The sequence below is a fragment of the Lemur catta genome, chromosome 6 (genome assembly GCF_020740605.2).
Source record: "Lemur catta isolate mLemCat1 chromosome 6, mLemCat1.pri, whole genome shotgun sequence".
NCBI classification, from domain to species: Eukaryota; Metazoa; Chordata; class Mammalia; order Primates; family Lemuridae; genus Lemur; species Lemur catta.
The window spans coordinates 98,555,153-98,577,435 of NC_059133.1; the positions used below are offsets into that span (position 1 = coordinate 98,555,153).

Here is a 22,283-nt window from a genome sequence, read left to right on the forward strand (position 1 = left end):
TGGGGGGAAGCAGGCATTTAAGGCAGAAAGTGTGGCATGAGCAAAGATAGGAAAGCAAGCAGCAGTAGTGGTGTGTGTGTGCGTGTGTTTGTACAAATGTGTACATGTGTGGGACTGGGTGGGAAGGAGGTAGAATACAAGCCATTCGGTGGCTGAAATGTAAATTAAAAGGCAGAGACTGGTGGGAGATGTGGCTGGAAAGTCCCAGTCTAGGGCAGTGGGTGTCCACAGGGGACTCTGGCAGGAGGGTCACGGTCAGCTCTGCATCAGCGGCAGGCGACAGGGGTTTGGGGCGTGGTGGGGCTGCGAGTGGGCAGCTGCAGCAGCCCAGGTGGGAAAGGATGGTGGCTTGATCCAAGGCGACGGTCGTTAAGATTTTAAACAAAAAAAGGACGGGTTTAAGAAATATTTAGGAAGCAAAATTGGCAAGATTTAGTTATTGGTCATCCGTGGATGGTACGGGAGAAGCCAAGATGACCGCCAGGGTCCTCGCTCAGGTCGCTAGGCTGATGACAGTGAGAGTAAATGAAGAAACGCTGGCTAGAGTTAGTAACAGCAGCGGATACCACCGAGTAAGCTTGCCATATACACCCGGTACATTCTTGGCCCTTAACATATTTGTCCCTCGCTGAAACCCTGCACGGTGCGCTGTTTCCTGCATTTCACACTGAGGAGCCTGAAACTCAAAGAAGTTATTTCTTCTTGATTGCACCGTCTCACTCCGTCCACCCCGAGACAGAGCTGCTCCTCCCACCGGCCCGAGTGGAGCACAGGAGTAGGCGCAGCAGTAGCGTGGCTGAGCGTGCGGGCCGCCCAGCCTCGGGGGAAGGAGGGCCCTGGCATGTACCCCCCAAACCCAGATGCCCCTAGAGCCAATGTCAGCAGAACAGGGCCAGCCACAGAGATGAGGGCGTCTGGGCCCCAGGGGCCCAGATAGGCGGCCTCCCAGGGCCCGCCCCCAGCATTCACGAGCACGTGGCCCTGCTGTGCCCTGGGTGTCAGCAAAGGGCCCCACAGCCCCAGTGACCATCTGTGGCTCTCAGCAAAGCCTCTCCTGGAAGCTTCCCGCCTCCCCGGGTGGACAGGGTGGTGTCTCTGGCACAGCTTCCCAGACAGGCAGCTCAGGGAGCCCTGGGAGCCCGTCTACCCCTCCAGCTGTGGCTCCTGCATGGGGACCTGCATGGGGACCTGCACCGGGCTGCATGGATTGAAGGGGGGGTGGTGTGGAGGGCTGGGGGCTGCTCCCTCTGCTCCCACTGCCCAGACCCTGCTGCCAGTGGGTGCCCTGCCCCATCTGAATGGGCACTGCCAAGCACACAGGCAGCCTCCTGCGGAGGACGCAAGGCCCAGCATGCCTGGGGCCCAGCTCGGGCTTTGCTGCTAACAGGTCGTGATCCTTCCCCCCACCCCACACCTCGGTTGCTCTATTTATAGGGGAAGGTAGCTGGACTTGTTAGTAAAAACTAACACCTCACGTCTGAAGAGCTGGTTGCAGTGCCACACTCAGGAGCCCCGGGAACCCGGCAGGAAGGACGTGTTTATGGGTGAGTACCTTCAGCAACTGTGACTTTGGGTCCCAGGGAGCCTTCTCTAACTCAGATACCGAGGTCCCTTCCCTCCTTCCACCACACCCCACTCTAATACAGGGGAACGAAGAAGGATTTCTCCCTCACGTGACTCCAGCTGAAGCCCGCAGGACATTTTGGAGGGATTTTGCAGTGAACAGAGGTTTTTTTCCCTTCTCAAAGTCAAGGATTCTCGAAATTTGAGTCTTTCTTCTATAGTGTCACCCAGTTGTCCATGTGGGTGACCACGTAATTCAGCAGCTGGACTAGGGTACTTCTGGGTGTGAACTTGATCACCACCCCAGACAACAGGCATAAAGTTAGACTGTCCTGGGCAAGTGGGGACAGTGGTCACTGTCACATGGCCGCACAGGCCCTGTCAAACTTCTAGACCCTTGTGCAGCCGTGCAGTTAGCATCTGCCTTCGACTGAGCCCGGATGCAGGCAGACGGCGGACCAGCAGCGCCCAGCGCCAGGGCAGAGCTCCGGGCCTGGCTCCACCATCGCTCCGCTGCGTGAGTGGAGCCAGGCCAGGTGGCACTCCCAGCCGCGGCTTCCTCTGTCATGAAGGGTCTGTGCCAGACATGGTTTCTCCAGTCTCAACATCCAGCCCCTTCTCCTTTTGGGTCCTCCCTTCTGCTTAGGAAGGAAGTTTAGGGAAGCTCACTGCCAAGGGGCTGCTGGTCCCACATGTAAATGGCCACCACTTTCCCCACCTCTGCCACCACCTGCAGACAGGCCCCTCCGTCCCAGAGAGGGGGCCTGGGCATGGGGCGGCTCTGCAGGCCCGGCTGCTTCTGCCATCGACCAGCTCTGAGCACTCACCTGCGCAAGCCTCCCCACACAGGTCCCTGTGCGTGGCCCCTGCCTGCTGCTCTCAAATGCCCCTCTGTGTTCATCTCCAGACAGCTCTGTGACCCTGGCCACAGCCACTTTATAAAACGAGAGCATGAGAAAAGCTCTTGCGAGGTCATGATCCAACCCTTTCACTTTCCTGATGAAGACACAGGCCCAGGGAGGAGTCGTGACCTGCCCGTGGAGAAGCAGCCAGTCAGGGGCGGGGCCAAAGCCTCGGTGTGCTGCCATAGCCACCCCTGTGACTCAGGTTGCCTCTTCCTCCAACACAGCACAGCTCTCTCCCACCTCTGGGCCTGGGGGATTAGTCAACCTTTAGAAGTCTGTGCTTATTTATAAAGCTGCCACTTCTTCCAGCATCTGAAAGCATTCCGGGCTGTAATTAAGGGAGCCTCACAGCAGCCCGGGAGGAGAGGGAGGATGAGCTTGGGCCTTCGTTAAAGGACCAGCTACCCCTGCTGCTGCCTCCCCTGGTTTCTCTTTAATGTCTCAGGCAAACAGTGCGCACATGCACGTACACGCACACATACAATACACACAAATGGCACATATACATGCATAAACACACGTGCATACACACATTCACTCACACACATACACAGTACACAAATGCAATACATGCACACACATGCACATACACATTCACGTACATATACCCTCACATACACACACGTTATATAAATACATGCACATTCACTCCTACATGCATACACATGCACACATGTGCGTGTGCACACACATGCTCTCCACAGCCCATTTCCAGCACGCTCTGGCCCCCTTCACAGCCAACCTTTGCCGACTCCACCCCAAGCAGCCCTGGGCACCCGCCCCGTGGTCTGGCCCCACGGCAGGGCCCGGTGGGCGCTCCGCAGCCGGAGACAGAGGCAGAGCCTCTTCGCTTCCCCCCATGCGACCCTCACCCACTCCCGCCTCCCCCGTTTCCGTTTGCCAAAAACCCACTCCCGAGTGCTCTGCGTGCTTCAGCTAAGTCCTCTCCCACGCTGGGAAGAAACAATCCTTTATTTGTTTCTCCTGTGGGGGTGGGGGGGGGTTAGTCGGGCCGGCCGGGACCAGGCAGGGAGGTGCATCAGCCCGTGTCAGCCACCGCATCACTGTCCTGCGCGGCCCCCCTGAAGTGCCACAGGCTGGGGCCTGGGCGGGAAACGCGGGCCGCAGGTCTGCGGGGACGCCGTCAGCGGGGTCGGCTCCTTCCCGGTGGGGTGAGGAGAAGCCGGTCCGTGCCGTGCCCGTGCCCCGGCGGTCTGCGCCATCCTGGCGATCTCCGGCTGCAGAAGCAGGGACCCCATCTCGGCCTCCATCGTCACATGCCGCCCTCCTCACGCGCGTGTCCGCGTGTGCATTCCCCCTTTCACAAGGACATCGGTCACAGTGGATCGGGGCCCACCCTACTCCAGTGTGACTTCATCGTAAAAGTGACATCTGCAATGACCCTATTTCCAAATAAGGTCACATTCTGCGGTACTGGAGATTAGGACAACAACATATGAATTTTAGAGGGGACACGATTCAACCCCACAACTATGTTACTGAAATCCCACAAATTGGGAGTCCTTCTGGACTAAGCTTTGTCCCACAAGGGACGTCATGGTGGCTGCAATGACTCACGTAGGAAAGGCTTCTATTCGGCCGAGATCACGGCCCCCGGCCGGCGGCTGGTCTCCGGCGGGGCCCAAGCGCCCTGACCCGCGCCGCCGCCCTGGGGCCTTGGAAAGCGGGCGCGGCTCGTGCCCGGGGGCAGCTGCTCGGCACCAGTCGGGTCTGATTTGCCTGCCGCTGCCTCAGCCCCGGGCCACCGGGGTCAGGAGCTCTGTCTTGCGTGTTTGTCACTGCCTTGCGCGCCGTCCGGGCACCGGGAGGCGTGGCGCCACCGCCCTGTCGCTCTGGCTCCCGGTTCTCCCCTCTCCGTGGTCCTGCCGCGCTCGCGCTCGTGTCTCCGTCCGCCCGGCGGGAACTCTGCGCTCGTCGCGCTCTCCGGTTCATACAAACAGGAACCTTCTGCGGATCCTTCTTCCCCTTCCATGTCCTCACCCCACTCCCCTTCCCTAACAGCCCCCAGCCGTTCTACTCTGCTGATGCGTTCCTCTTCTGTGTGTTCTCACGAAATGCGTGCTGTTTTGTGCGCAGGAGTGTATTCTAACTGTCACTGCGGCGTCGCATACGGCCGCCGAGTACGCGGCCCGGGCGCCGCGCGGACTCCCGCCCTCACCTCCCTTCCCCGACTCCGGAAACGCAGTTGCGGAGCCTTCGTGTCCGGCTCCTTTTGCTCATCATTATGTTCAATTCTTGGCCGGCGCGGTGGCTCACGCCTGTAATCCTAGCCCTCTGGGAGGCCGAGGCGGGTGGATCACTCGAGGTCAGGAGTTCGAGACCAGCCTGAGCGAGACCCCGTCTCTACTAAAAAAAAATAGAAATAAACTATCTGGACAACTAAAAATATAGAAAAAATTAGCCGGGCATGGTGGCGCATGCCTGTAGTCCCAGCTACTCGGGAGGCTGAGGCAGTAGGATCGCTTAAGCCCAGGAGTTTGAGGTTGCTGTGAGCGAGGCTGACGCCACGGCACTCACTCTAGCCTGGGCAACAAAGTGACACTCTGTCTCAAAAAAAAAAAAAAAAAAAAAAAAAAAATTCTTAAATCATTGTGTGAACATTTGAACTGTTGGACCGATAGAAGACCTCAGATTGTTTCCAACCTTTTGGTTCTTAGAATAAAGCTACTATCAACATTTTTTGTGCACGTCTTCCGGTGGCCGTCTGAGCGTGTCCTTCCCGGTACGGACCCACGGGCAGAACTGCGGGGCGCAGCGGAGTCGGTTTTCCCCACTCTCTGGTGTGCTGCATGCTGTGCCATTGCACACTCCCGCCAGCAGCACGTGCGAATTCTACTGGATATGCGTCCTTGCCAACTCCAAAAATTGTCAGCCTTTTATTTTTAGCTATTCTGGTAGGGGGTGGGGGTGGTATCTCATTATGATTTTAGTTCGAATTTCCCTGATAACTATGGGTGCTGGGTACATATGCTGTATATGTGTATAGTGGCTATTTATATGTGGTCTTCTGAGAAATGCTTGATCAAGTTTTTTGCCTATTTTTAATTGGACTATTTGTTTTCCTACATTGATTTGTTTTAATTCTTTATATGTTCTCCTGTGAGTTATTGGATATAGAAATTTATTGGATATAGAGAGAAATTCTTTCAGTCTGCCATTGGCCTTTTCATTCTCTTAATGGTATCTTTGACACCAATGCAAATGTTTCAAATTTTAATAAAATCTAAGTTATTAATTTTTGTTTTATAATTAGCGACTTTTGTGTTTTAAGAAATCTTTGCCTATTTAAGGTGTCTCCATATTGCTTTCCACAGAGGTTGCACTAGTTTGCAGTCCCACCAGCAGTGTATGAGTGTTCCTGTCTCTCCGCATCCACGCCAACATTTATTGTTTGGGGACTTTTTGATAAAGGCCATTCTCACTGGAGTTAAGTGATATCTCCTCGTGGTCTTGATTTGCATTTCTCTGATGATTAGAGGTGTTGAGCATTTTTTCATATGTTGGCCATTGTTCTGTCTTCTTTTGAAAAGTTTCTGTTCATGTCCTTTGCCCACTTTTTGACAGGGTTGTTTAATTTTTTCTTGCTGATTTTCCTGAGTTCTAAATAGATTCTAGTTATCAGCCCTTTATCGGATGTGTAGCATGCGAAAATTTTTTCCCATTCTGTAGGTTGTCCCTTTGCTCTCGTGACAGTTTCTACCATTTGCTCCAGCAATCCCATTGTTGGGCATCTACCCAAAAGAACAAAAGACATTCTATAAAAAAGACATCTGCACTTGAATGTTTATAGCAGCACAATTCACAATTGCAAAGATGTGGAAACAACCCAAGTGCCCATCAATACATGAGTGGATTAATAAAATGTGGTATATGAATACCATGGAGTATTACTCAGCTATAAGAAATAATGGTGATACAGCACCTCTTGTATTTTCCTGGATAGAGCTGGAACCCATTCTACTAAGTGAAGTATCCCAAGAATGGAAAAATAAGCACCACATGTACTCACCATCAAATTGGTTTCACTGATCATCACCTAAGAGCACATTTAGGAATAACATTGATCGGGTGTCAGGCAGATGTGGGGGGGAGGGGATGTATGTATGTATACATACATAATGAGTGCAATGTGCACCATCTAGGGGATGGACACACTTGAAGCTCTGATGAGGGGGGGCAAGGGCAATATACGTAATGTAAACTTTTGTACCCCCATAATATGCTCAAATAAAAAAATAATAATTTTTTTTTTAAAAAAAAGAAATCTTTGCCTAGCCCTGGGATCTACTTTCAACTCATGACAATGGCATTGTGTTATGAATCTCATTGTGGTTTCTCCCTCACTAACTGCTACGTTTTGACTTTTCATCCTTGTTGCCATGTGTACATCTGATCTGCCAATACTCCACGGCAGGATTCCACGATGTGCATCCACCACGCTGCCACCTGCTCCTGGGATGGACACACAGGCCCTGCCCCCACACAATGACTGTCCTTTCCCTACACTCACTCTGGCATCACACCGTATTACACTGCGGGGGGTGGAGGGTGCTCGATCCAGGAAACCCATGACTTTTTAAAAAACCTTTGTCCTTAAATTTGGTAACATGCAGATGGTTTGTACAGAAGCTCCAGCTCCCACACTCTGCTGACTCCAGGATGAGTTAACCTTCACTCCTTTGTGCCCCTCTGAAGTGTCTCTGACTCAAGGCTGAACTTTCTTGTATCTATGCAGGAAAGCCAGAAGGAATGGGCCCCAAACATCAGCCAGTGCACTGAGGTCACCTGAGGGGACTGGGGCCCCACACTTTAAAGACTTGGGTTCAGTAGGTCTGGGACGAGGCCTAGAAATCTGTGTTGGAACAATGGCAGCTGTCTTGTGCCCATGAGGGTAGCTGGCTTGAGAACAATCCAAAATACAGGGGGTGCCAGGAGAGAAAGGAAACTGGGTCCTTGGTGACATCATTGGTCTGCTGCATTAACCAGCTCTGGAACCATCTACCACTAGCCTTATTATGCAGTATGAAATTGGTCTTATTATTTAAGTCAGTTGAGCTAGGGTTTTCTGCTACTTTCAACAGAAGCGCTAACTGGGTATCTGCCCCACTTGCACACTCTCAGCACATTTAGGGCTCTCTTCTGATGGCGCTGAGCTCCCTGAAAAGCGGGGCTGGCAGAGTCTATGCTCTGCTCTCAGGGCCCTGTGGACCAGCAGGCATTTGGGACACGCTTGGGCTTACTGTCCACTCCACCTGCCTTCATAAGAGCACCAGCGAGGCGTGGGGAACAAGGGCAGAGACCCCGGCAGAGTTAGCTGCTCCCTCTCTGGCCTCCTGGGCTGGAATTTTCTCTTGTGTCTGCCTCCTCAGCAGCCTGTAGCTCCACCAGGGCAAGAAATTACCATCGTGCTAAGACACTCTGGGCCCTCAGGCCCCGAGCAGCAAAGGTTTGCTGAGTGTGGGCTGAAAAGAAGAGACGAGGGAAGTTGAGAAACGAGAAGAGGAGGGGAGGCAATGAGAGGAATAGAAGGGAGCAGGGCTGGAGAAGTCGAGGAATGGGGAGTCCAGAGCACGGCTCGTGGCTCCCTCGCAGGCCCCGGAGAGGCCCCACGAGGAGAGGCACCGGGGCTGTGAAGCAGAAGGACAGAGACCCAGGGGACCTGGATGGTGTGATTATCACCAGCCCATCTGGTCCCCTGCTTCCCACTCCTCCCCCTCTGAAATGGCCAGGTTTAGCGGGAAGAACCTCCAGCTGAGTTACTTCTGGCTGTCGCCCCCCACAGTGCTTCGGGGATTCATCAGAACCAGTAAACGCGTTCCGCTCCTCACCCACACCACTAGCTTTGCAGCTCCAGAACAGTCGTGAGGCAGACAGGGAAGGGCTGCACAGGGGTCACCAGCCCCACCGCTAGGGCGCTGCTGCAGACGGCCTTCCCAGGGAGACCTGGCTCCTGCCCCACAGAGGACGGTCCGCGTGCTGTGTCTGTGGGCATGAGGTGACAACAGCGATGAGCAGAGGCACGATGACCACAGGAGTTGCTGAGAGCTTGCCCCGTGCCAGGCAGTGTGGAGGGGCGTCACATGCTCTGCTGCACATCCCTGCAGGCCAGGTGTCATTGTCCTTCATCCCACTGAGGGGGAACTGAGTCGGAGGTTTGGAACTTTGCCCTAGATCACACTGGTAACAAATGGCAGAGCCTACCCACGCCCTTGGCCACTACATCTCCTTGTTGCTGCTGTGTTGCAAGTTTAATCATTAATTCCTCACCTTTGAAACTCAAATGCTACCCTGTTCGTGTGGACCTCTGCAGCAGTCTGTCCCGGTCCTTCTCCTGAATTCACTGAGCAGCTCTCGCTGCCCCAGGGGCAGAGGCTGAGGTGGTGATCCACGCACAAAGGAGTGTAGTTCACATATGGGACTCTTTCCCAGCTGCTGCCTCCCTGGTCCCTTTCCTTCCCATCTCCCCCATGCCCCTGTCCGCCACACTCATAGATCACTATTTTCCAATCACTGTTTTGCAACCTTGAGTTGCAGCTGTTGAGATTTAAGTGAGACTTTAGAAAGCGTTAATGCAATCCCTTCATAATCTAGTTACCTCCACCTTCCCAAGCCTTATTTCTGCCCTGCCCCCAACCCTACCCTTCCTTTGTCCTGGTTTTAGAACATCTGTGAATTTGTGACACTCCTCCCACTGAGAGGTAGGGTCTATGTCTTGTCCCTCTGAACCTGGGCTAAATTAGGAACTGGCTAACCAATAAGATGCAATGTAAGTGATTCTGGGGGCCTGTCAAGGCAGGATCATAAAAGGAAATGCAGCTGCCACCTATTCTCTGGGGACTCTAACCTGGGAGCCTGGCCACATGCTCTGAGAAAGCCCAGGCAGCCAGATGGAGAAAAACCCGAGTCCCTTGCCCCCAGCCCCTGCGGAGTTCCCGGGTGACAGCCATGCCCTTTGCCAGCCACGAGAGGGACCCTCTGGGAGGCGGATGGCCAGCTGCCTGCACCAGTTTTGCTGCCCTGGCTGACTGCTGCCCCTGCTAAAATCGCAGCAGGATTTGAGATGGGAAAGCCCACCCAAGAGCAAGGTGGAGCGCTCTTTCTCTGCTAGCTCCTGAACATAGAATCACAGCGCATCTGCCCTCCCAGCTGGCGTGGATGACTTGCCATCTCGGCCTGTGGAGGGAATAGATGGACCAGCCCTGAGGTTCTGACTTGCAAAGATCTAGCGTAAGGACTGACAATCCCCGCAGCTCTGTGCCGGGCCGCCCTTTCTTCCTGCTAAGAAATGCCTTCCCTGAAGTTGCTCACCTCTGAAATCCTCTGCCCTTCCCACCGACCCCCAACCCCCGACTCCTCACCCAAATCCCTGGGATGTTTCACAATCAAGCAGCAGTAAGAGGGGCCAAGGTCCTAAGAAATCAGAATTTGCCAGAGTCAACAGTGCATGCATAGCAGGATGTTTAAGGGTTATTTAAAGGGCATTTTCTCTGTATGACTGGTTAGGGCACACTTATGGGGCAATACAAGTACTCTGAGGGCCTCTGAAGCATGTCTAGGGGCTGTGCGGTCCCCAAGCCACCACTGTGTCTGTGACACGAGCAGAGTGAGCAAGGAAGGCGCTTTCTGCGCACGCGCCGGAGGCTTTCACGAGCAGGCGCTAGGACTGCGTGGGGGGCAGGTTCTGGGGGTCGGAAGCTTGTATGATCTGGGGATAGTCATCTATAAAAGAAATAGAGTGCAAACTACAAATGCAAATGTAGACACAAAAGCGAATATTAATTATCAAGGCAGGGTCTTGAAGAGGTGTGTGCACAACCCACGTTCACAGCACCACCGTTCACAATAGCCAAGGGGAGGAAGCCGCCCAGGTGACCCCTGGCAGAGGAACAAATGTGGTCGGGACATACCACGGAGTACCGTGCAGCCTTGGCCAGGAAGGACATTGTGACCCATGCTGCAATACGGTAAGCTCTGAGGACATCGTGCCGAGTGAAAGGCGCCAGGCACGGAAGCACAAGCGCTGTGCGGTGCCACTTCTGAGGTGCGCGGTGCGGTCTGGATCGCAGACACGGGAAGCAGAGCGGCGGCTGCCGGGGCGAGGGGCCGGGGCGAGGGGGCCTTCTTGTTTAATGGGGACGGAGTTCCAGTTTTACAAGACAAGGAGTTCTCGGGACGGATGGCAGTGATGGTTGCACAACATTATGAATAATTTAATAACACTGAACTGTACACTAAAAAGTGGTTGGGATGGTAAACTTTATGCTGTGTGTATTTTCCCACCATAAAAAAAATTGAAAAAGGTGAATATTTATTCAGTTTTCAAATTAATTCTAAATTACAAATTTTAAGCTGATGAATACCACCAAAATCACAAAACCAGGAGAAATTACATGTTCTTTTTATTAACCGCCCAGCACACCTCTGTAGGATTTTTTTCTTAATTTGTTGGATTTGTAGTCTTGAAAAAATATACAAAATTAATGTGAAATTAAGGCATTCATAGGAACAATTCAAATGCGCTTAAACATTGCTGCCGTGGTATGTTGAGCCGCAAAACTATGTCAGCAGACTACTCTGATACTACAACATTGGCTTATTGATGAATACGTGTAGGAGTTTTGTCACCAGAACACTTGCTGCTTCAAGCGTTCACTGCGTTGGTGGCAATTTTGCAGACCATTTTGCTGGAACCACCAGATTTTGTCAAGACATGATGCATCGGTTGCACTGAGAGCGATCTGATCCGTGGGACGCGTGTGACCGCACACCCAGAGGCCCCACGAGGCACTGCTCCCAGATTTGGGGGCACAAACACAAGAATTTTGATCAATTTCATTTTGTGTGGTTCCCATCAGAAAAGAAAGCAATGTATGGTGTGTTTGTAATTATATTCATTCAATATCAACGGTTTTCCTACCAAGAGAGGACTTCTGTCTTGGCCAGGCCTTGATGAGAACCAAATCTGCTGCTAACAATTCTATGTTCATCTCTGGCAGAATTCTCCGCAGACCGGCTCCTGGCTCCTGACTCAGCTATTCGGCCCTCCCCTCCACCTCCTGCCCGTGGTGGGAACTGCAGGACGTGCCCACATCATGGCACAAGCTCCCCTGCTGTGCCTGCCTGTGGGGACAAGTGTCCTGGACGCCTTCCTACACTGCGTCGGGGTAGATAACTTCTCTATGCAAGGAATTGCCTGCGAGCTGCATAAATATATCCCACTAAGCCCAAATGTCTCCCCAACTCACCTTCCTCTTAGCTGAACTCCCCCACATGCCCACAGCCACCTTGACATCGTCCCACTAAGGGACAGTCACACAGAGAAGTCTGGATGGAAAGAGACAGAGGTCTTGACCAATTGTGGTCCAACTGTCTTACTTTTGCGTATTTTTCAAAACCATTTGGCCATCGGAACATGTTGCTAGGAATCCCGCCGGGAAAGGGAGGAGTCCACGTGAGTGAGAGGCCCTGAAGCTTCATGGGCTGCAAGCAAACGTGTCCCCAGCCCAGGCTGTGAGCACATGAGGGGCAGGGCAGGCTCCAGGCCTTCGACCTGGCCGGAAGGCACCAGGCCTGGAACCCGGGCTGGAGTCCCAGCCGAGAGGATTTGTTACAGCTCTTGGTCAGTCTTGTACGAATTTGGCTGCATCCTCCTCTCAGGCCCAGAAGGTTGTTCTAGAGGAACAGGCTGCCTCTTTAAAGCAGGAGGGTGCACCCTGGCCCTGCTGGAGGCTCTGCATCAGGGTAATCCTGCTGAGGTCACTCCCCACCCTCCTGCCGCCCCTCCTCTCTGCCCTCAGGGATTAGAGGAGAGGACAACGAAGGATTACAGGGGTTCATTTTGTCACAGTTCTCCCTCACTCAGCCCCTCTACCAGAGGCCTGCTGGGGTGTGGGCTGGAGAGAAGCCCTCCCGGGGGGCCTGAGAGGCTGCGGAGCTCTGCTCACCAGGCCCGGAAGGCAGAAGGCGGGACGTCCCCGGGGCCTGGGGGCCAGCAGACGGCACACATGGGCTGGGGCTCATCTGTCCTCTCCCTGCATGGAGGCAGGAGCACCAGGCCTGGGCGCCCCAGCTTCCAGCCCAACCCCGGCTGCACCCACGGCGGGGCTCCTTGGCCACAGCGATTGGCGGCCGGGGCTGCCCTGCGGAAGGCCACGGGGGTCCTCTGGCTGCTGCTCCTTAGCACCTCCCTGTCCCCGACGCGGGGCCAGCCCAGGATTCCTCTGGAAATGTAAGTGTCATGTGCAACCCCACCCTGGAAAACCCTCTGCCCTTCCCCACTTCCTTCCCTCAGACCCCAGCCCTCTGCCGGCTCTCCCACCTTGCCCACCCCCTGGGCTGCTGCACCCTCTCTTGCCGTAAGGACCTTTTCTACACCGGCCTCCTCGCCTCCCAAAGGCTCTGCTGACTTTGGAATCCCACACACCCCTTCCCGGAAGCCAGACGGCTTCAAGCAGACCTGACCACAGGGCTCACACGCATCTTGGCCGGTGGCTCTGGAGCACGTGCAGGGCAGACACCCCTTCCCGGGTGACCTCTGCCGGGAGGCAGCTGGGGGAGCTGGGTTCCATGATCACCGCAGCACTGCAGAAGACTTTGTTAGAAATTTGTATTTTGACATTCCAAAAGGGTAAAGCAGTTCTGGCCCTGCAAACAGAAGGTGGCTTGTTCAGGAGCTAAGAAAAATTGGATTTTCATGGCCTCAGTCTTCCCTTTCCATACCTTTCCGCCTCCTCAGGCCTTGATTCCACACCCTGCGGTTAAGAGCAGCTCCAGGAGAGTCTAGTATCAGTCATTCACACCTTGGAGTAAACTTAAGTTACTGTGCAACCTCTCTGGGGTGTTTGCTGGTCAGGCCTTGGCTCTGGCGGCTCTAGGAAAGGACTTTCCGATACATGTGGGGAGCGGGGCCCTCCAGGCTCAGTCCGCGTCTGCTCCAGCCATTCAAGCCCCGCATATAGCAGGGCCAACTGTCAACTATATCTTGTCGGAAGTGGGGACAGGGAGCCCAAACAATGTGCTACATGTGTGTGTAGCCTCGCTAAGCAGCAGCTCAACATCCAGCCGCACGGCCTCTCCTTGCTGCCCGTGTGGCACTGTGCGAGGTGCCTCACGAAGGGCATTGCTAGTGCACACAGCAGTTCCGTGAGGTGGGAATGGGATCCCCACTTTGCAGTTGGGGAAACAGGCTCAGAGAGGGCAGACGGCTTCCTCCAGTTCTCACCGCCAGTAAATGAAAGCGCAGAGCTCTGAGCTCAAGGCAGCAGGGCCTGTGCTTCCACCGTCGCGCTCAGTCCAGGCGGTGGAACTGTCCGGGGCAGAGGGAGGTGTTCAGAGCGGTTACCGTCCCCAGAGCACACCCAGCGGATAGTGGAAGGCAAACTGCAGGCGCGGGCTGAGGGCCGAGCACCACGGCTGGGCTCCAGGCCTTCCCAGAGGACACGCGAGAGCAGCCCGTCTATGCAGGAACCCCAGGCGCCGGCCGAGACGACTGCCTGCAGACACGGCCACAGCTGCCCGCCCGTGCCCTGGGACCCCGGTCTCTGCCCAGCCCCCTGCCCCACCCCCTCCCTCCTGCTGGGTTGCTCTTCTCAGTCTTTGCCACCCAGGACCCCTCAGCCTCTCATGTCCAGCCACGTGTCCCCTCCCACCTGCCCAGCCTCCCACTGCCCTGCCAAATCTGCTCTGGACAAGGCCGCCAAAGACCCCCCTGCCCGGTCCAGTTGGCGTCTCTTGTCTTGTCTCCCTGGATCACTGCTGCTCTGGACCCTCCAGACACTGGCCACCTGGACTCCCGGTGCCTTGCCTTCCGTTACACCGCGCTCCGCGGCTCTCTCGGGGCACCTGAGTTCTCCCTCTGTTTTCTTCCGGGGCTGCTTCCCCTCTGCCTGCCCTGAAATCGTTGGTGTGCCCGGTGTTTGTCAACACTCACGGATCTTCTCACGCTGCACACCCTACCCGCGTTCCTACCCTCAGAATTTCAATTCTGGCCCTTGTGCTAGTGGCTCTCGGCCCTGTCTCTGCCGTTGGACTCGCATACCCAATGCCTACGGACAGCTCTTCCTGAACATCCTGTGAGGTTTTAAATTGAAGTTTGTGTCTTTCGAGATACCATGGGACTGCGCCTTCTGGAGTTGTGCAGAGCACAGCCTGCCCGACGGCACTCAGCAGCCCTGCGGCGGAACCTCACGCGCAACGAGGCCCAGCCACACTGCTCACCTTCCACCCTCCCCACCCGGCTCCCCCACCTTCTTGACAGTCTTAATTTCTCTCCATAACACCACCCAACCTGGAGAGCCAGACCCTTTTGACTCCTCCAAGCTTTTCTGTGCTCTCTGCCTAGAATTCTCTTCCCGTTCTCTTTGCCAGGCTGACCTCTCCCCGCCTTCTCACGCTGACCTCAGGTCCCTTCCCTCACACCACTGCCCTCCCCAGGCTTCCCCGGCGCCCCTCAGACACGCACTGTGCCATCTGCCTGTGAAGGGCATCCCGCTAACTGGGGCTTTGCAAAGGCGAGGACGGTGGTGTGGCTCCAGCTGTGCACAGTGCCCGGCACATAGCAGGACCTCGATGAGTATTGGTTGAGGGGCTGAACGAGTGCTGATCCTGAAATTCCTTTTGCTGCATCCGGAGAGGCTCAGACGCAGTCCTGGGCGCCACCCCCAGAGCCCCACGGGCCTGGCCCAGATGGCGGGATGGCGGTGCGCTCCCAGGGGGAGGCTGAGAGCTCAGGGCTCTCCCTAGGCTGCCTGTCCCAAGGTCGAGTGTCTCCTTGTGCCCTCCCTGCCTGCCCTGCCCTCGGCATCGGCGTCGGCAGAAGCAGCTCAGAGCCCCCTTGGCTCACGCTGACTGTGAGGCTTCAGCAGAGGGTCAGCGGTCCCCCAGCGGCCTAGGGTGCGGAAACACTGGGGTGAGCGACTCATCAAGACGCTGCAGCTGTGCCCGGGCAGTTCCTGTTTCATCCTTGGGGCCCTGCCTGCCCGTGCCTGGACCTGTCCACCACCTCTCCCCACCCCTCCGCTCCGACCTCGGCTGTCCAACCGCAGCCCTTGGGGGCTGGGGCCAGGCTTGGTTCTGGGCTCATCAGGCCTAGCCGTGACTGGAGAGCCGGCTGGGGGTGTGCACCACACACTGGTGCAGCCACTGAGCCCCATCGGGTTCTCCAGGTCTCCTGCTCGGGACAGGGTTGTGGCCTTGGGAACAGGAGGAAGGACAGGACCTCTTTGTGTTTGTGGTTCTGGGGGTGTGTCAGTGTGTGTGTGTGCATGTGTGTATGTGTGTACGTGTGTGCCTCTGTGTGTGTGTGCATCAGTGGGTGTCTGTGTATAGACACTTGCTCTGTGTGTGTTTGCGTGTGTATGCATCTATGCCCGTGTCTCTGTATCTGTGCATGTAGGTCCATGTGTGTGCGTGTACACATGTACTTTCATGGCCTTGCAGAGTGAAGCTGTGGGCAGATACCTTCGGCAGGGACCTGTATAACACCGTGACCAAATACTCAGGCTCCCTCTTGCTGCAGAAGGTCAGTAACCCCTTTCCAGTGGGTCACAGGGCAGTCAAAGGACAGTCAGCCAGGGTCTCCCTGCTGGTGGAGAAGCAGAACCCTGAATGCCTGTGCTTCAAGGGGCCTTGGACACTGTCTAGTCCAATCCCTCATTTGCAGATGGGCAAACTGAGGCCCAGGAAGGGGAAGGATTTGCTCCCGTCCTGGCCCCCCTCGGCCAATGTAGCAACGACAGCTAAGGCCCCACCTGCCCCTCACGACTGGCTCCTATGTCGCAAAGCACCACCCCACTCGACTTCCTCATTTGCGCCCTCCAGCCCAGGTGAGGAAGAGAGGGCAGCAATAATGTGGCGTTTGGGGTAAAAGCATCCTATGAGGTCTATGCTTTCCAGAGAATTCTCCAAAGCTATGTAAATGTCTCATCTTGCTGATGAGGAAACTGACTGAGTGACTTCCCTGTGGCAGCATGGCCAACAGCTTGCAGAGCTGGCCACTCGACTTGGCGATCCCCACTCTCCGGGAGAGCTGGGGATCTCCCCTGGGCCCGAGGGTCAACTCAAACCCAGTCCTGGGGTCTCTGGGTGCACTGCAGCTTGTCAGACAGCCGTCCTCGGTGCCTGGAGCTGCTGAGCTCTGTGGGGACAGTGAGAATCAAGATTCACACCCGTGTGCCAGGGGCACGTTGATCGCATGACGCATCTCCCGGTGCTCTGGGGAAAGGTGAACTGATGTTCAGGTGGCTGCACAGGCCCTGGGAGGCAGCGTGACTCTGCACAAAGTACGAGGACGTGGATGTCTGGGCGTCTGGGCGCCCTGGCCCCATCCAGGGCCACCTGCTCACCTGGATGTTGACCCTGGTCACGTTCATTGGCTTCTCTGAGCCTTGGTCTACCTCCCTGTTAGGGCGGTTAACCACAGTGTGTCTAGAGCCCCGAAACGGAGAGGACGTTGGAAAAGAGGCAGCTGTATCGTTACGGGGACGATTATGCACGGAGTGGAGGGCCCTGTCCTGCTTCCGGTTGAGTAAAGGAGGCTTCAGGTGCTCAAACGCAGGTGCTGAAAGGACGGGGGCGGTGCCTACGCAGGTGCCCACCTCTCCCGCTGTCCCTGAACAGAAATACAAGGACGTGGAGCCCAGCCTGAAGATCGAGGAGGTGGATGGCTTGGAGCTGGTGAGGAAGTTCTCGGAGGACATGGAGAGCATGCTGCGGAGGAAAGTCGAGGCTGTCCAGGTGCTCTGGGGGGTCCCCCCAGCCCCGAGACACTGAACCACCCTCACCAACACCCTGCCCTGGGCCGTCCCACCCTCGCGGCCCTCTCTGACCTTGCGAGCCTCTGCCTTGTCCCTCCATTAGCTGGAAGAACCCTTGTAAAAGAAGAAAGGATGAGAAGGGAGCGCGGGGCGGGGGGCTCTGGCGTGGGAGCTCCGCCTGAGCTGGAGGTGCCCAGCACTACAGGGTGAGCCTGGGTGTTGAGAGGGGCTCGGCGCCACAAGGTGGGCCCAGTGCCCGCTGCGGAGCACTGCACGGAGAGAGCACCCAGGACCTGCTCCACAGCTTGCCGGGCCAGCCAAGCACAGCCCCCGCCCTCCCCTCTCCTCTCCCCTCCCCTTCCCTCGCGGTCCTCCCTGCCTGTGCCTTCACCTGTCCACTGCAGCTCCCGTCCGCTCCACTCTGACCTCACTCTCCCCTCCCCTCCCCCATTCAGCTCCAAGGCCCCACCCTGCGTGTCCCCAAGTGCTCAAAGGGCCCCAGGGAGCATAGGTGCCCCAGTGACGGGTGGCCTCGTGCTTGGGTGACTCTGTCCCTGGACATCCCCTGGCTGGGCCTGCTAGAACGGAATGTGTCCCTTCCCTGGTAGGAAGTATCTCCCTCAGATGCCTGTGGGGACCTGGCTGGTATAAATCAGTAGATGCAGAGTGCGGGGGAGGCACAGTCCCCCACTCCACCCGCCAGGACCAGGGTGGCCCCTGAAGGGTTCCTAAGACCAGCCAGGAAACTGGAGGGAGAGTTGGGGGAGGGGAGTCTGGGGCAGCGCCAAGCAGCGGGGGAAGGCGCCTCCCCATGTCCCCAGAAGGCATCCCGAGCCGGTGGCTGGGGCCTTCTTTCCTGTGTGCTCCCCAGGCTTCGGGACAAGGGCTCTTAGCATCAGGAACCAACGAGATCCCTCTTAGGGGTGTGAGAGCCCATCCTAGCCCCCCGAGTCACAAGTGTAGCACCAGCAGAAGCGCCACCCCTGCATTGGCAAGCCCTGTGTGAACAGCCTCCCCAAACTGAGCGCAGACACAGGGGTGTGACACTAGCCTGACTTCAGGCATTGGTTGTCGTGGCCCCAGAGTCACGAGCCGTCCTGGGACATCCCAGAGGCTAGGGCTCCAGGCTCCCTGCGCCCTTCCTCGGCCTCAGATGTGGAGAACCAAGTAAGGGCTTGCTCGAGGGACTCTCTCCAAGCTCCAGCCCCTGCTCCCTGCTGGACGTGGGGGTCTGTGGGGACTGCAGACTTTCTAGGAGGTGCTCATGGGAAATTTCCTGCAAAGCAGCACTGAAGTGTGTTTTCCCTGTGGAATTTCTTCCTCATATCCTAGGAATTAGGACTGAGAGTGGGGATGGCAGGGATTAGTCTACCCAACTTACAGCTGTGTCAATAGAGGCCCAGAGAGGCTTAGTGCCTGGCCCCTGACCAAGCCAGAGCAGGGGCTCAGGTGGTCTGAACCCCGAGGTGCCTCCCCTGGCCCTTCCTTCCCCTGACACTCCATGATGCTTTTAAATCCGTATTGTGGTAACATACACATAATATAAAACTGACCATTGCAACTGTTTGACAGTGTACAGTTGGTTCATTGGCACTAAGTCCATTCACAATGGGGCACAACCATCTATCTGCACTACCAAGTCCCAGAACTTCTCATCACCCCAAACAAAAGCCCTGTGCCCATGAAGCGGTCACCTCCCATTCCCCTCCCCCAGCCACTGGCAACCACTGAGCTGCTTTCTGTCTGCAGATTTGCCTGTTCCAGAGATTTCACACATATGTGACTTTGTCTCTGGCTTATTTTGTTTAGCATAAGGCTTTCGAGGTTCACCCGTGTTGCAGCATGCATCGGACTTCCTTCCTTTTATGGCTGGATAACAGGCTGCTGTGTGGACACCCCACATTTTGTTTATCCATTCATCAGCTGACAGACATTTGGGTTGTTTCCACCTTTTGGCTTTGAACAGACATATGCATGCATGCACATATTTTAATAAACTGTTTTGAGCAGAAATTGAGCAGAAAGTGCAGAGTTTCCACACACCCCCATCCCCACACACCCGCAACCTCACCACTGTCACCACCCTGCCTCATTGCTACGATAATGAACCTGCACCCACACATGGTCATCACCCAGAGTCCACAGTTTACTTTAGGGTTCATTCTTGGTGCACATTCTGTGGGTTTTGACATGTGTAGTGACATGTATCCACCATTATAGTATCGCACAAAAAAGTTCCACTGCCCTAGAAATCCCCAACCACTGACAACCACATCTTTTCACTCTTTCCCCAGTTGTGGCTTTTCCAGAATGTTGGGTAGCTGGGGCCCCCTGGCACAGGGCCTCCACAGAGGCTTCGTTTACCTGGTGCCGTGCACTCGCCTCTGGCCGCTGCGAGTGCTGCCCTGAGCGTTCCGCCCCAGTTCTCATCTGAGTCGCTGTGTTCGATTCTGGGCGTTCATCTCAAGCGGGGCTCCCGGGTCACTCTCTGTGTAGCTTAGGAGGACCTGCGGGCTCCTTTCACCCACTCCCTCCCCTTCCTGTTCCCGGCCCTCAGAGTCTGGTGGAGGCCGCCGAGGAGGCTGACCTGAACCACGAGTACAACGCATCCCTGGTGGTGAGTCCTGTCCCGCGCTGGCGCCGGGTGGCAATCCACTCGCCACACAGACGCTCAGGCACATGCGGGCCTCTGGGGGGAGACGCCTTCTTGACCTCAAGTAGCTCACAGACCACACTCTAGCGTAAGGCACGTAACAAGTCCACACAAAGGGGTCACAGAGAGTTAGGAGAAAGCAGCCGGGAGGAGGGAGGGCGCCCAGACGCCTGCAGACAGGGTGGCCTGGGGCTGGGCCCCAGGCTGAGGGGCATTTGGGCAGGCAAAGCCTGGAGAAGGGGCTTCCAGGTGCAGGGAAAAGAGCAGACACAGCAATGAGAAAACACAGTGTTGGCTGAGGAAACAGTGGGTGCTCGGCTCCATGTGCCCAGAGGCTGGTGACACAGAGTGGCCTAGGAGAGGTCAGTGGGGGCCTGGTGGGGAGCCTGGAATGCGAAGGAGGAGTCTGGCCTTCCTAGCAGGGCGTGGCTGCTGTGGCCGGTTGGAGGGAGGGAGGCACGCGGCTGTGGAAGGCAGAGGTGGAGCTGGCGTGGGGAGCCGGGCAGGTCAGCACGGGGTGTCGCCGCAGCAGTCCTGGTGGGAATGGGGGGTGGTGAGCCTGGTGGTGAGGAGGGAAGGGGACAATCCAAGTGGACCCTCCAATGCTGTGTGTGAGAGACGGAGGGCAGCCCTGGCTGCTCCAAGCAGACCGGAGTCTCAGGCCTGCCGCCTGGGCAGGAGCAGAGAGCCTCCACTGTTCTGTTCGGGGCTCTGGACTCTCCCCTGGGGCAAGAGTGGGTGGTGCTTGTGGGGAGTTAGCTACACTCCCTGCAAAGAGGTTTTCTCTTCTGGTCGGGTCTCTCAGGCAGGGGTCATCGCAAAGGATGAAAAAATAGTGGGAAACAGAAATAAAAGAATAATAATACGCAGAGCCAAAGATATAGTTTATAAAGTAAAGATTTATGAAGATAGACAAAAGGAGGGTGTCCAGATGGATGTATTTCTTCCCGCAGAAATATATCAAAGACTGAACTTTTTGCATGGGTACTTATAGGGCAGATACAGGCTCCCGTTGCCCTTGGGATTTACATACTAACAGGCAGTTTGGTTTAGGGTCAAAGTCTTCTAAAAGGCTACTACAGATCCTTCAACTAACTCTATCTAGGGGGACAATGAGTTACAAAATCTTCTTAGGGAAAACTTCTAAGTTTTATGATAAGGCTATTACTTTAGCAAAAAACAGAGACATCTTGGCTCTGGTGATTGTGTTCTTGGAGACAGAGAGGATCTCAGAAGTCAACATGAGCTGTGCTTTGTGTTAATTAGTTTAACCGCATGGTTCCATCTGGGCCCGGCTTGGGCATTAGCATATCTATTTGATCAGCTCTCATCTCCAATGACCTTTGATCAGTTTCTGGCAACCTATGGCCCTAGGTGAAGCCTGTCTTGTCTTTCAAAACAGGTGAGAACCATAGGCCCAGCTTACAGCTGTCTCTTTGAAGTGCAGCTGTTACTGACCAGTGAGACGCCCTCCTGAGGCGAGGCAGCTTTTGAACTAACACATTTATTTTTTCTTTAAGGCAAAGCCTTATTTGACTTCTGAAATCAAATCTTGTCTCCAAAAATACAGGGGGCATTTCTATAACTCAGTATTCTTAGGCTCAACAGATGCTGTGGGCTGTGTCCTTTCTCCTTGAGTCTCTGCCCGCCCTGTCCCTGGCCGTGTGCACCCGGCAGGAGGTGGGAGCTAAAGCAGGAGTCAGGACAGCCTTCATCAAACCCAACACGATCAATCCACTCCGACAGCTGCATATGCGCCACCCCGTCACCCTGGCCATCGCTGCAAGTCCCCACCTGGTGGCTCGTGTGGTCTCTCATGGGGCCTCTGACCTGTGCCTTCCTCTCCCTCTGTCCCTCTTTGCGTCCCCGTGCTGGCGTCTCCGCGGCCCTCCCACCGCAGTTTGACTACTACAATTCCGTCCTCATCAACGAGCGGGACGAGAAGGGCAACTCCGTGGAGCTGGGCGCCAAGCTCGTGCTCGAGGCCAACGCACACTTCAGCAACCTGCGGGTGAACACATCTGTCAGCAGCGTGCAGCTGCCCACCAACGTGTACAACAAAGGTAGCTCACCCATGTGGCCCAGCCTGCTCACCTTCTTGGCCGCGGTGGGGTGGGGGTGGCATTGGCGGCCTTTAACGATTTGTCTCCATTCTCCGGAGAAGCCCTGCAGGGTCGTAATCTCCTATAATCTCCCCCTTCAGACCCAGATATTTTGAATGGAGTCTACATGTCCGAAGCCTTGAACCCTGTTTTTGTGGAGAACTTCCAGAGAGACCCAACATTGACCTGGCAATATTTTGGCAGCTCAACTGGATTCTTCAGGATCTATCCAGGTAAGGGCCTGGGATGGCATCTCCATGATCCTCTGGGCTCCTTCTCTGGGAAT

The 22,283-nt window shown here is 55.6% G+C and overlaps 1 protein-coding gene across 1 annotated transcript in view; it reads left to right on the plus strand.

Moving 5' to 3' along the window:
- The first annotated feature begins 11,901 nt into the window (after positions 1-11,901).
- CACNA2D4 (calcium voltage-gated channel auxiliary subunit alpha2delta 4) overlaps positions 11,902-22,283 on the plus strand; it is a 112,046-nt gene continuing 101,664 nt past the window's right edge. Inside the window, exons 1-8 of the mRNA XM_045555209.1 lie at positions 11,902-11,940; positions 12,147-12,230; positions 12,287-12,717; positions 15,927-16,008; positions 17,106-17,222; positions 19,800-19,859; positions 21,796-21,958; positions 22,099-22,230. Coding sequence (XP_045411165.1) covers positions 11,902-11,940; positions 12,147-12,230; positions 12,287-12,717; positions 15,927-16,008; positions 17,106-17,222; positions 19,800-19,859; positions 21,796-21,958; positions 22,099-22,230 — 1,108 coding nt within the window. The remainder of the gene's footprint in view (positions 11,941-12,146; positions 12,231-12,286; positions 12,718-15,926; positions 16,009-17,105; positions 17,223-19,799; positions 19,860-21,795; positions 21,959-22,098; positions 22,231-22,283) is intronic.